This window comes from Mytilus californianus, unplaced genomic scaffold (assembly GCF_021869535.1).
Source record: "Mytilus californianus isolate M0D057914Y unplaced genomic scaffold, xbMytCali1.0.p SCAF_7, whole genome shotgun sequence".
Taxonomy (NCBI): domain Eukaryota; kingdom Metazoa; phylum Mollusca; class Bivalvia; order Mytilida; family Mytilidae; genus Mytilus; species Mytilus californianus.
This window is the reverse complement of record NW_026262723.1, coordinates 8,249,456-8,262,478: the sequence shown is the minus strand read 5'-3', so window position 1 is coordinate 8,262,478 and position 13,023 is coordinate 8,249,456. Positions and strand designations below refer to the sequence as shown.

Below are 13,023 nucleotides of genomic sequence, written 5' to 3'. Positions count from 1 at the left end.
TTAACTTATTAAAATAAAACTTTTGAATTCTCGTCGCCAGTGGTTGTCCTTGTCATTAGGTGGCATGTTTGTAAATTCACATTTGATGGCAGATCATCTGTAGTCTGTGTGTCGTCACTAGTGTTACAGGAAATCCCGAACCTTCCGGAACACCTAAAGGAATCCTCGGCATTTTGTTAAACTCGTCAACATTGCTTAAATATTCTGAAGTGTTCCCTGTAGTGTTTTGTGTACCGTTGGTTGTCTGTCTTATAGACCCTGTTCTTTTAGCTTTTGTGTTTTGTAGTATTCCTCGAGCTATGATTTTTATTGCTTACAAATAGCTTCTTAAACTAATTTGTCTAGAACCAAGAGCGATTCCATTGCTTGTCATATTGTATGGGTTCCTGCATTTTTACTTAGTTTAGTTTGTATACACGTAGATATCCATTCTTGTTAAAAGTTGTCAGGTAATGTTGTTCAGGTTGGTATGATTGCTACACGTGTCCTATTCATAAATTTGGCGAAATACAAAAATGGAAGATATACATGTATTATGCTGTTGGGCCTCGCTGTCAAGAGGATAACTTTAAGTAGTGTGTGGCGATCCCGTAAAGGTAAACATAATCTGGTGCTGTCTATTCGTGAACCATCATAGATTAAATTATAACAATACTACTTCCCCCGATGCGCAATACTATAACAGTCTCTTGAATGTTTCTCGAACATTTTAAAATCCAAATAGTAATACAATTGTTGAAGAGCTGGTTTTAGTATAGAAAAAACAAGAGTCTCATGAGAGTCTGATATCGCTCACCTGTAATTTCAGTTTCAGGCATTTGACTTATTTGTAGATCTTACTTTGTTGAACAATTTTGTCATTTACACTTTCTCTCTGTCTTTTATAATATTAAAGATAATACATTACCCAAAACTGTAAAATTTCCTAAAAATTAACTATTTCTGGACAGTAACCCAACAATAAGTTGTCCTATTGGTCTGAAGATTACTTGACAGGTAGATCTAAACCTGTTTAACACTTTCACCTAAGTCAGTTTTGCTCTTACTGCTTTAGTTTTTGAGATGAAAGCCAAAATCTTCATTTGACCCCTATGTCCTATTTTTAGAAACTGCCGCCATGTTTTTGAATGGATCAAATCCCGAATACAATATATAAACTAGATACCCTAAGGAACATTCAATTAAAGTTTTTAAGTATTTGGCCAAGTAGTTTCAGAGAAGAAGATTTTTGAAAAAATAATTAGACTTTCACAAAACCCCACTAAAAACCGGGGATGATCTCGTGAGCTCAGGAAGGATAAGCAGATACAACTCCACATGTGGCACTCGTCGTGTTGCTCATGCAAGTATAAACCAGTTGACAAGTCTAATTCGGTATGTCACATTCGATGTATTGAAATTTGAACTATTTTCAGAACTTTATTTTAAAAATTTCATGAAAATGATATCTGCATTTTTATTTCAGTGCCAAAATACTGAGATAGTAAGCTTGCGATACTCCCCGGGATTAACAAACAACCATCAATGGTATAGACCCTAGGGTAATAATAACATTAAACAGTACCAATTTTACTGTGCTTTTCGACAAACAATGTCTCGTCATTGACGCTCGGGCCAAAGTTTGGTAATTTTAAGAATAAAAAAATTACTAAAGCTCATGTTACCGAAAAAGACCAAAAGTATGGATAAACCCAGAAAAATAAAAAATTCTAAATATGTGGTTTTGGTCATATAACTCCTCATGAATTAAGTATGTCTGTCTGTATCCTTGTTTTTATAATAGTTTGGTTTGAGCGTTCTTGTTGAAGATAAACTTAGAAAAACGCGTCGGACACACACAAAGGATTTTTTTTTCTTACGATTCTGATGTTGTTAATGTAAATTCTCGACTACACATAATTCTTTGTAATCGTGAGTTTTAAAGAGTAATATACTTAATAGAATTTGGGAAAATATTGTTGATCTTAGCTGAGGTTGCAGTTCGTGTAACCTGACCAAAAATGAACTTGAAAGTATTAAGATCTTACGAGGATAGTCAATTCTTGCACAATGAAACATTTAGACAGATTTATTATGTAATTTTAGAATGCTTTAGATGTTGATTCATTTAATTTACTTAAATATGATAAATTACAATTCAACATGTTCCCAATTGTTACATGTAAGCTTTGAAATGCAATATTCTTTATACTGCTTTCATTTTATTCATTGTATATCTTATCTTAATTCAAAATCATTTGTTGCGCAAGGCACTGCACATTTTTAAAATCCTTCTACGTTGTCCTCATTTCCGTTTTACATAACACTCCTTGCAATTCATTGTTAAGCAAAATAAATCGCTCTTCTGACTACGATCGTATAACAACCGTTATGTATTTATGATAGAAAACATTTTATTGACTACGATCGTGAGGCCAAGGTCACCGACAGCCACATTCGGAAACTACCATACCGTCATATTTGTATTTATAAGTCGGAACTCCTTGTTCGTCTATGTATAAGATAGAAATAGGATCAAGCTTTGTTGGTACACAACACGCTCTGGAATATTCATCGGGATAAGCTGAATGGAGCAATCCTTTAATGATGGCATATTTTGTAGGAGACAGATGGTCACTCAAAGGAAAATAACATCTACCTACACATTGGTATGCCTGAAAAATATGATAAATATGATAAATATGATAGATATGATAAATATGATAAATATGATAAATAGCCCGAATTAGATTGTTTTCTTTTGAAAAATTGTTTTTGCTTATTATAACATAGATATATTTCAAAATTCAATTATTTTGCGATGTACAAAAGTCTCAAAGCATAGAAATATTATGTATCAAAATATTTTTCTATATATATCATGCATGTAACGGAACGGAACAGCTGTTTCCATGTTGAAGTGAAAGTAACAATGACGATGGGGGCAAAAAACCACCAATTGCATCTATAAAATTGGATTAACCAAAAATATCTTTAATTCTAGGTCTCTATGCTGTTCAAACAAACTCCTAATGAAGAACACTAAATCAAATATTGAGAAAAAGAAATCGATGATGATTCTTTTGTATTAAGTCAGTTATAAAATCATTTTAACAAACAAATAATTGCCTGATTTACAGTAGTCTAATATTAGTTTAGTTAATAATTGAGGAAACGTGAATGCCTACAAAGTAAGACACGTAGAGGAAATATTTCTTATCCCTTTAATCTATGATATATATTGCAAGACTCTAAAATGTCCGCCGTTTCCCTTTCAATATGACAATAAAACTTAATTATCGTGAAAGCAAAAGTTAGTCATGGAGGTATATTTTTCTTTGCATGTTTGAGAAGTACATATATCCGAAAATAACGAACGGTGGATTTTAAATGATTTATAACCATTTATTGATAATTAACTCGTCCTGAATATGCACAAACTATTCGCAATATATCACTGGGTGTTTAGCCAGCAGTAATTAATCAATTAACTAACTAGCCACAATAACGGATTGTCCTTACATTACAATAGGAAATTTGTCATAGATGTTGTTTCTCGGTAAGCTTCGGGACGAACGTAGCTTTAATATATTTGAATATTTACGGTAAACGGACGACAACTCTGACTAAAGAAATATTCCATCACTCGTTACAAATCATTATACGTATGTTAGATAAATTTGATACGTTAATGAATATAATCTTCAGTTGTAGTCGCTTCTTTTAACGCCTTTGATACAATAACCAGATTATATGATAATCGATTGCGCTATTTAATTCAAAACATGTGGCGAAGACAGATATTACACTGGTTTTTTCAAGTAAATTGTGTTTTTGGAAACATCATATATATTATGTTAAGTGTTTAATACAACATGCACACACCACTTGAACTAAGGTAACTAGAATGGTAGTTATATAGTCAAACTATTCCAACTAGAATAGTAGTTATAGTCAAACTATTCCAAATAGAATGGTAGTCATAGTCAAACTATTCCAAATAGAATGGAAGTTATATAGTCAAACTATTCCAAATAGAATGGTAGTTATTGTCAAACTATTCCATCTAGAGTAGAAGTTATAGTCAAACTATTCCAAATAGAATGGTAATTATGGTCAATAGTAAAACTATTCCAACTTCATTTATATAACATGGTCAAACTACTGGTGTTATACGATATAACGATATTCATCCACTCCAGATCGATAGCACAATTTTTGAAACTACTCGTCTAGTGTGTCTGTACAAAGCCTTTTTTTAACCACAGGTATATAGTCAAACTATTCCAACTAGAATGATAGTTATTGTCAAACTATTCCAAATAGAATGGTAGTTATAATCAAACTATTCCAACTAAAATAATAGTTATAGTCAAACTATTCCAAAGAGAATGGTAGCTATAGTCAAACTATTCCAAACCGAATTTAGTTATAGTCAAACTATTCCAACTAGAGTAGTAGTTATAGTCAAACTATTCCAAATAGAATGGTAGTTATAGTCAATAGTAAAACTATTCCAACTTCATTTATATAACATGGCCAAACCACTGGTGTTATACGATATAACGATATTCATCCACTCCAGATCGATAGCACAATTTTGAAACTATGCGTCTAGTGTGTCTAGAAAAAGCCTTTTTTTAATCATAGTTATATAGTCAAACTATTCCAACTAGAATAGTAGTTATAGTAAAACTGTTCCAAAGAAAATGGTAGTTATAGTCAAACTATTCCAACTAGAATGATAGTTATAGGCAAACTATTCCAAATAGACTGGTAGTTATATAATCAAACTATTCCAACTAGAATGGTAGTTATATTCAAACTATTCCAAATAGAATTGTAGTTATAGTCAAACTATTCCAACTAGAATATTAGTTATAGTCAAACTATTCCAAATATAATGGTAGTCATAGTCAAACTATTCCTAATATAAAGGTACTTATAGTCAAAATATTCAAAATATAATGATAGTTATAGTCAAACTATTCAAACAAGAATAGTAGTTTTAGTTAAACTATTCCAAAGAGAATGGTAGTTATAGTCAAACTATTCCATCTAGAATGGTAGTTATAGACAAACTATTCCAAAGAGAATGGCAGTTATATAGTCAAACTATTCCAACTAGAATGGTAGTTATAGTCAAACTATTCCAAATAGAATGGTAGTTATAGTCAAACTATTCCATCTAAAATAGTAGTTATAGTCAAACTATTCCAAATAGAATGGTAGTTATAGTCAAACTATTCCAAATAGAATGGTAGTTATAGTCAAACTATTCCAAATAGAATGGTAGTTATAGTCAATAGTAAAACTATTCCAACTTCATTTATATAACATGGTCAAACCACTGGTGTTATATGGTATAACGATATTCCTCCACTCCAGATCGATAGCACATTTTTTAAAACTACTCGTTAAGTGTGTCTGGAAAAAGCCTTTTTTTAACCACAGGTATATAGTCAAACTATTCCAACTAGAATAGTAGTTATAGTCAAACTATTCCAACTAGAATAGTAGTTATAGTCAAACTGTTCCAAAGAGAATGGTAGTTATAGTCAAACTATTCCAAATAGAATGATAGTTAAAGGCAAACTATTCCAAATAGACTGGAAGTTATATAATCAAACTATTCCAACTAGAATGATAGTTATATTCAAACTATTTCAAATAGAATGGTAGTTATAGTCAAACTATTCCAAATATAATGGTAGTCATAGTCAAACTATTCCTAATATAATGGTAGTTATAGTCAAACTATTCAAAATATAAAGGTAGTTATAGTCAAATTATTCCAACTAGAATAGTAGTTTCAGTCAAACTATTCCAAAGAGAATGGTAGTTATAGTCAAACTATTCCAACTAGAATGGTAGTTATAGACAAACTATTCCAAAGAGAATGGCAGTTATATAGTCAAACTATTCCAACTAGAATGGTAGTTATAGTCAAACTATTCCAAATAGAATGGTAGTTATAGTCAAACTATTCCAAATAGAATGGTAGTTATAGTCAAACTATTCCAAATAGAATGGTAGTTATAGTCAATAGTAAAACTATTCCAACTTCATTTATATAACATGGTCAAACCACTGGTGTTATATGGTATAACGATATATTCATCCACTCCAGATCGATAGCACAATTTTTAAAACTACTCGTCTAGTGTGTCTGTACAAAGCCTTTTTTAAACCATAGTTTTAATTTTTTCAAACTTTAAAGTATCGACAATGGATAAACATTTTAGTCAAAGGTGTAAAATGGTCGAATCTGTTTTTATAATGATATAATTCATATGGAAAATGCTTAGTTCCGAATGGATATGGCGGGAAATTACACGAGAAATATTTAATCAACATGTAGTTTATCAAAATTTGTCAAACTGGTCGATCAGAACCGGATTCAATGCATACGGAATAAGAGAACCTGATATATCTCAGAAATGATCATGGATAATAATAAAATAATTGCTTATACGATAAAATATATTGATGAGGAACAATGTATCGAAATTAAAGGATAGTACTGTAAAAACTATCTGGTTACGATACAGATCCTGTGTCCACGCTTCGCTTACAAGGATCTGACAATACTCCGTCTGATGAATTTTATATCAACCAATGAAAGTTCTGCCTCCAAATGTTTGATAGTGTGTACATTACGACAAAACCTGAGGATCCCGAATGGTCGTTAAAACAGAAAGTAGAATGGGTCGTTTTCAGATTCTTGTAAGCAAAGCGTGGACACAGGATTTTTATCTAATCAGATTGCTGTAATAGGATATAACAAAGTCGTATACTATATAATCGTTTGAGTACATAATTCCAAATTCAAGTAGATTTCAGCATTGTTATTATAAATGAAACAAGTACAAGTGACTTTGGTCATACCTCTTTAATATGATGTATTGGTTTTTTTGACGTAATAAAAACATATTTAAACTACTGTATATATATGTCGAAAATATTACCTAAATTATATCGATTTTTGAATATAAAAGATAAGAAGGTCAAATAGCGCTATACATCACGGCGTGAATTGGCTACGGAAAGCTTTAAGTTTACAGTTTAATTTTCCAAATGGTGCATAAATTGTCCAAAATGACAGAAATATTAAGTTCCATGCATATATCACGTGTTTGGTTTCAACTGCTAATCTGTGATGAACGTTTTATGAAAGTATATGATAAGAACTGATATTTATGCAGTTGTTATTACGACTTATCGATGAATTACTGTATTATAATTGATCCAGTAAGATGTTTAACACCCAAAAACAGAAATTAAAACATCGTAAATTACCAATAAGTTATTTTGTTTACAATCAATCTTACACAAACGATAATGTGCGAAAGTTACAAGAAGAAAACACTCCTGTTGTTTATTCACGGTTTTCCGGCGTCTTTTTTATATAAACTGTTTAATTAGAAAATATATACATGATATACATAACAATGCCACCATGTTAACCAATCATCATACTGTATTTATAGATTCGGACACAATTTTAGTTTCTTACACAAATAGTTGTTGACGAAAATGCTGAAAAATATTGCAAATTTAAATGGATTTGTTTAAGGAATGACTGTAATATTTTTTCTGTCTATGAAGAAATAACATAAAAAATATGGTGCAAACTGAATAACCCGCGTAGCTGGTTTTTAAAAGTGTGCACCACATTTTTTATGTTATTTCGAAATAGACAGAAAAAATATTAAAGTCATTTCTTATAATTTAGTTCTAAAAAGGAGTAAATCATGATAAAAACGTTGATGACGTCGCGGTCACATGACAAAATTATGTCTATGAGCTGATAGACAAAACACTTTCAGCCAATCAGAAGACGTGTTACATCTAAAATTAAATTATTTACAAATAACACTAAGGACATACATAACACATGACAACTTATAATTTAAAGATAAAAGTTTAAATGGAATTCTATGATGTTTATCCTTTTGTGGGTAATGACTTACCTATTTATGTTTTTCATATTCAAGCTTAACTTGCTAAAACGTAAATATTGTTGAACTTTTATACAGTACGCATAGTAAAGCTAAATGATACGATGCAATTTCAACGTTGTTTTTTTTAAATTTACTTTCGCTGACAAAATAAATATATAATAGAGAATTTGGTCATACCACTTTCTTACGTCTACTTAAATAACTGTACTAAATTAATGGTAAATCATAAATATATTGTTAGAAACTTCTATAATACGTTTAGTTTCTGTTATAAAAAAAGAAGATCAAATTAACTGAGGCAAGACCATTATCTACCCTGGGTTATCTGCTAAGACTCCCTAAAGACTAACTATAGATAGATATTTTTAGCTGTCGATCTATTTTCGTGAGAAAATCATTTAAGAATTATGGGGTAATAAAGTACAAATACGTTGTCTGCGAATTAATTAAAGATGTGAATCTGAAAGTAACAAAATTACTAATAATGGATTTTTGATTACGGATGACTAAAAAATCAAAGAACTTCAAAATGCTCTTGACACAGTTTAATATCATTATATTTATCTTTAAAGCTTTGTCGAGATACACTAAACGAGTTGTTTCAAAAATTGTGTTATCGAAAAAAGTATGATGTTTGCTGTTAAATTTTATTCATAATGTTTGGAACATACAATCAAGTTTAAATTTGTTTATCATATTTAACCGACAGATATAATATTTTCTTCTAGTTCATTGTATAAGCCTATAAAATTGATTAAAAAATATATAAAAGTGTTAACCTAACATGTGTGTTAGGTTAGTTGTGCGTGTTTGACTGTGTGTCTCTTTTTTGTTTTGTTTTTGTTTCAACATATTATTTAACTAACGCGTGTTTGACTGTGTGTCTCTTTTTTGTTTTTGTTTTGTTTTTGTTTAAACATATTATTTAGCTAACTGTGTTGAAGTTCAACAGTAAAGTTATACTTAGGTATATTTATGAAACTAATCGTAAATTCAAGGTTAACATAAACTATATTTCTTAGGCTTCTTTTATAGCCTCTGGATAGATCATTCATGCAATACTGTAATCAGGAACCTTTAGTAAAAAAAAAAAAAAAAAAAAAAAACGACAGTGAAAAAAAACAAAAAGATAGTTATGTCTAAATTTTCCGACAAATTAAAAAAAAATAGTGCAGTATTTACTGCTTTCAAAGTATCGATTTGTAGTTAACCCTCCTATGGAGTTAGGGAAGGGAATGTGGGAAAGAAGCTTAATTTTGCCAAAAGGAATGAGATTGAATGTTTGATAAACTTAAATAACAAGTTAGTTACTCCAGAAAAACAAATAATATTTTAGGTGTACATTGTTCAGTAACTATACGTTACCACGATGGAATGCCTGAAACCGATATTAATGTGCATCAATCGTTCAATAAGATATAAGAGAAATTCGCAATCCTACCTTAATTAAATCATTTGTGGGTGTGTCAGAAAAATCGACACGAGTCCTCTCTAATTAATTAAATTATGCATAACTTGAAAACGTTATAATTTATAATTAAAATTTCCTTACTGTTAATCTGAAATATCTAAGAAGATATTTTTATATTTCAAGCTAAACTATTAGTAAAGAAACTGCTATCAGACGTCCACGCCTTAACAATCGAAAACTAGTAGATAATGGATCAATTAAAACAAGTACTTGTGAATGTAAAAACTCGACCAAACGACCTCGACAATATAAAGTGAGATACATCTATACATTGAGAAGGCCATCTGCTACTTAACAGCTACTTATTCATGTGTCTGTCTTAAGTCAAGAATGTCGTCAGTGGTTGTCTGATGTCATATCTCAAAGTTTTTGCTATTTAAACGCTTTGGTGCTGATGGGAGATCTTTGATAGTCAATATGAAAATAAGGAGATGTTGTATGATTGCCAATGAGACAACTATCCACCAAAGTTCAAATGAAGTGGATGTAAGAAATTATAGGCAACCGTACGGCCTTCAACAATGAGAAAATCCCATACCGTATAGTCGGCTATAAAAGGCCCCGACATGAAAAATATGAAACAATTCAATTGAGAAAACTAACGGCCTAAACTGTTTATTTTATTCTCTATTTTTTCACACTTGGTTTGATATTCACTATTTATTTCATTCTATATGTTTCACACTCGGGGTAATTCAGAGCTAGCTTGACATTTTAAATACAAAACCGTTCATTGTTGAAGACTTTATGTAAACCTCCTGGTATGTTTTGGTTATTTGTGACATTTTGTTTCTGTTTTATTGGCGTATACCCTACATCTCATTTTCATATCAGAGGGGAAAGGTACTTTTAAGATAAAGCCATTTCCAAGTGTTTCATGGTGTGCTGTTACACCACTGTCTACAGTTAGGGGAGGTGTATGATCTCTCACTAACATGTTTAACTCCGTCACATTCTTCATGTCCCTATCCCACATCAGGTTTTTCGTTTATTGTTTTGTCCTCAATCAGGCCTTTGGTTTTTTCCTTTTAATTGTTTCACATTTTGTCATGTCGGGGCCTTTTATACTGACTATACGATGTAATCCAAATATCTAATGAAATACTAACGAAATTTCAGAAAAGGTATATAAAACTGAGAATGTGAAGCAGTTTTCTATTTTCAAGGGCCACAGTTACTTAAAAAAAACGCTCAAACGGACCGAAATAGCTTATAATGGTATGAATGTTTATCAAATATGTTACCAATTGCTTCAGGCACTACGAAAAATGGCAAAACAAATGAGATTTCAAAGCACCTTTATAATTCCAATGGTCACGTCAGTAAAATTGGTTTGTCTCACAGAAATGAGTCTGTTGCCTTTTACATTAACTTTGTTTCAAGTAAGGCCCATGGACAAATACGTTTTGTATAAAGTACATGTAAGACCCATAGATACTTACATGTAACATGTACATCTCAACGGTTTTATTCGTGACGTATAAGAAGAAATTGATGAACCTACATCAAACCTCTTGCATTGTATAAATGCAAAAAGGGATTTGTTTTGCTTTTAGTACTGCAGGGTTCATTAGTTTATCCACTTAACAGGTGTATTGTTAAAGCAAAATTCTTTAATGTTTTTTTAAGTCGACTATTTCACCGAATAGTTTTAAATGAACATAACTTTTTTGTTTAAACTAACTTAAAATACAACAAGTCATTGAATTGCAGAAAGAAGGGTCTATTGTTTTTAAAAACTAATTTTTCCTCTTTTTGATTTGTTTACCTATTTTTGAAAACTTGCCAGAAAAATTTGTGTAAGTTATGATTTTTTTTCTAATCCATCTTATTAAACATTATTTTGCATCCCAAACGTACATTGTTATAATCGTATGTTTTTGTAAATGTTTTTGGGGTGTAAACTGGTATTTTGTTATTATTTGTAACAACTTGATCATTATAACTGTCCCAAAATTTGAAGATATCCGTTATAACGAAAAAGAATTGATAATTTCGTAAATAAAAAGCTATAAAGTGTACTCACTTGATATCCATGAGGCGCAATAATCCATTTGTCCCAATTTATATCACTAAACCTAATATACATTGGTCGTCTGTGGCAAGGAATTTGTCTCCTTCCGCGTCGTTTTACTCGACTCAAAATAGGACTATCTAAATTATCTGTTTTATGAGGAATTTTATGGTCATTATTTGAGATATGAATATGTTCGCTACTGTTTGATAACGATTTACTAGATGAAGAAATGACATTTACGGAATCCATTTCCCGTGTAACAAGTTCATGTCTTTCTGTCCGGTGGAGTCCGTTAAGTTTTGTTTCACTTGAAAATACAACTAAAAGTGGTTCTTTCTTATTTTCATTTTTCACATTTATATCCATATTTCCCATAGAAAAGCCATGAAAAACACTTTCTATTCTTATTTCTAGAATTTGAATGGAACTTATATCCGTCACCCAATGTCGCACAGCGGAAGTGACGTCAAATGTTTCCCATCCGCTGTGTCGACCATAAATATGTTTTGACTCAATCAGTCGATATCGTTCTGTATTATGGGATAACACTTCCAAACAAGAAACTTTCCTATCAACACCGATGTATGTGTTACGGTCTTTCTCAACTAGTGTAAACAGCCTCAATTCGGCAAGGTCTATAGTTTCATCAGGTGAAATACTAGTTATATTGAATACTAAAGTGTGGACTCGAGTGGCTGTACCGGAACTGTGTATGGAATTTGAAAATGCAATTTGGTTATCTGGAAGTAAAAAATATGTAAGCATGAATAAATTGATTTGGTCTTAGTTAGAATAAAAAATGATAAATTGGTAATTAAAAGTTGATTTGTACATTTAAGGAGATTTGATGCGAACATCAATGAGACAGCACAACCAAATGACAATTTTTCAAATGCTTGTATCACAAATGTTATAGATGCTGGTGAACTATTAATCGATTGTCGTCGTACAAATAATGCACTTTGTCGATTGCCGTCGTACAGATAATGCACTTATCGATTGTCGTCGTACAGATAATGCACTTTATCGATTGTCGTCGTACAGATAATGCACTTTATCGATTGTCGTCGTACAGATAATGAACTTTATCGATTGCCGTCGTACATATACTGCACTTTGTCGATTGCCGTCGTACAAATAATGCACTTTGTCGATTGCCGTCGTACAGATAATGCACTTATCGATTGTCGTCGTACAGATAATGCACTTTATCGATTGTCGTCGTACAGATAATGCACTTTATCGATTGTCGTCGTACAGATAATGAACTTATCGATTGTCGTACAGATAATACACTTTATCGATTGTCGTCGTACAGATAATGCACTTTATCGATTGTCGTCGTACAGATAATGCACTTTATCGATTGCCGTCGTACAAATAATGCACTTTATCGATAGTCGTCTTACAGATAATGCACTTTATCGATTGTCGTCGTACAGATAATACACTTTATCGATTGTCGTCGTACAGATAATACACTTTATCGATTGTCGTCGTACAGATAATGCACTTTATCGATTGTCGTCGTACAAATAATGCACTTTATCGATAGTCGTCTTACAGATAATGCACTTTATCGATTGTCGTCG

General features: G+C 31.4%; 1 protein-coding gene across 1 annotated transcript in view; it reads right to left on the bottom strand.

The window, feature by feature from the left end:
* Nucleotides 1–2,090: 2,090 nt before the first annotated feature.
* Nucleotides 2,091–13,023, bottom strand: part of LOC127708559 (bone morphogenetic protein 10-like) — a 47,197-nt gene continuing 36,264 nt past the window's right edge. The window contains exons 2-3 of the mRNA XM_052213465.1: nt 11,441–12,171; nt 2,091–2,654 (exon numbers count right to left, since the gene is read on the bottom strand). Coding sequence (XP_052069425.1) covers nt 2,421–2,654; nt 11,441–12,171 — 965 coding nt within the window. The 3' untranslated portion in view covers nt 2,091–2,420. The remainder of the gene's footprint in view (nt 2,655–11,440; nt 12,172–13,023) is intronic.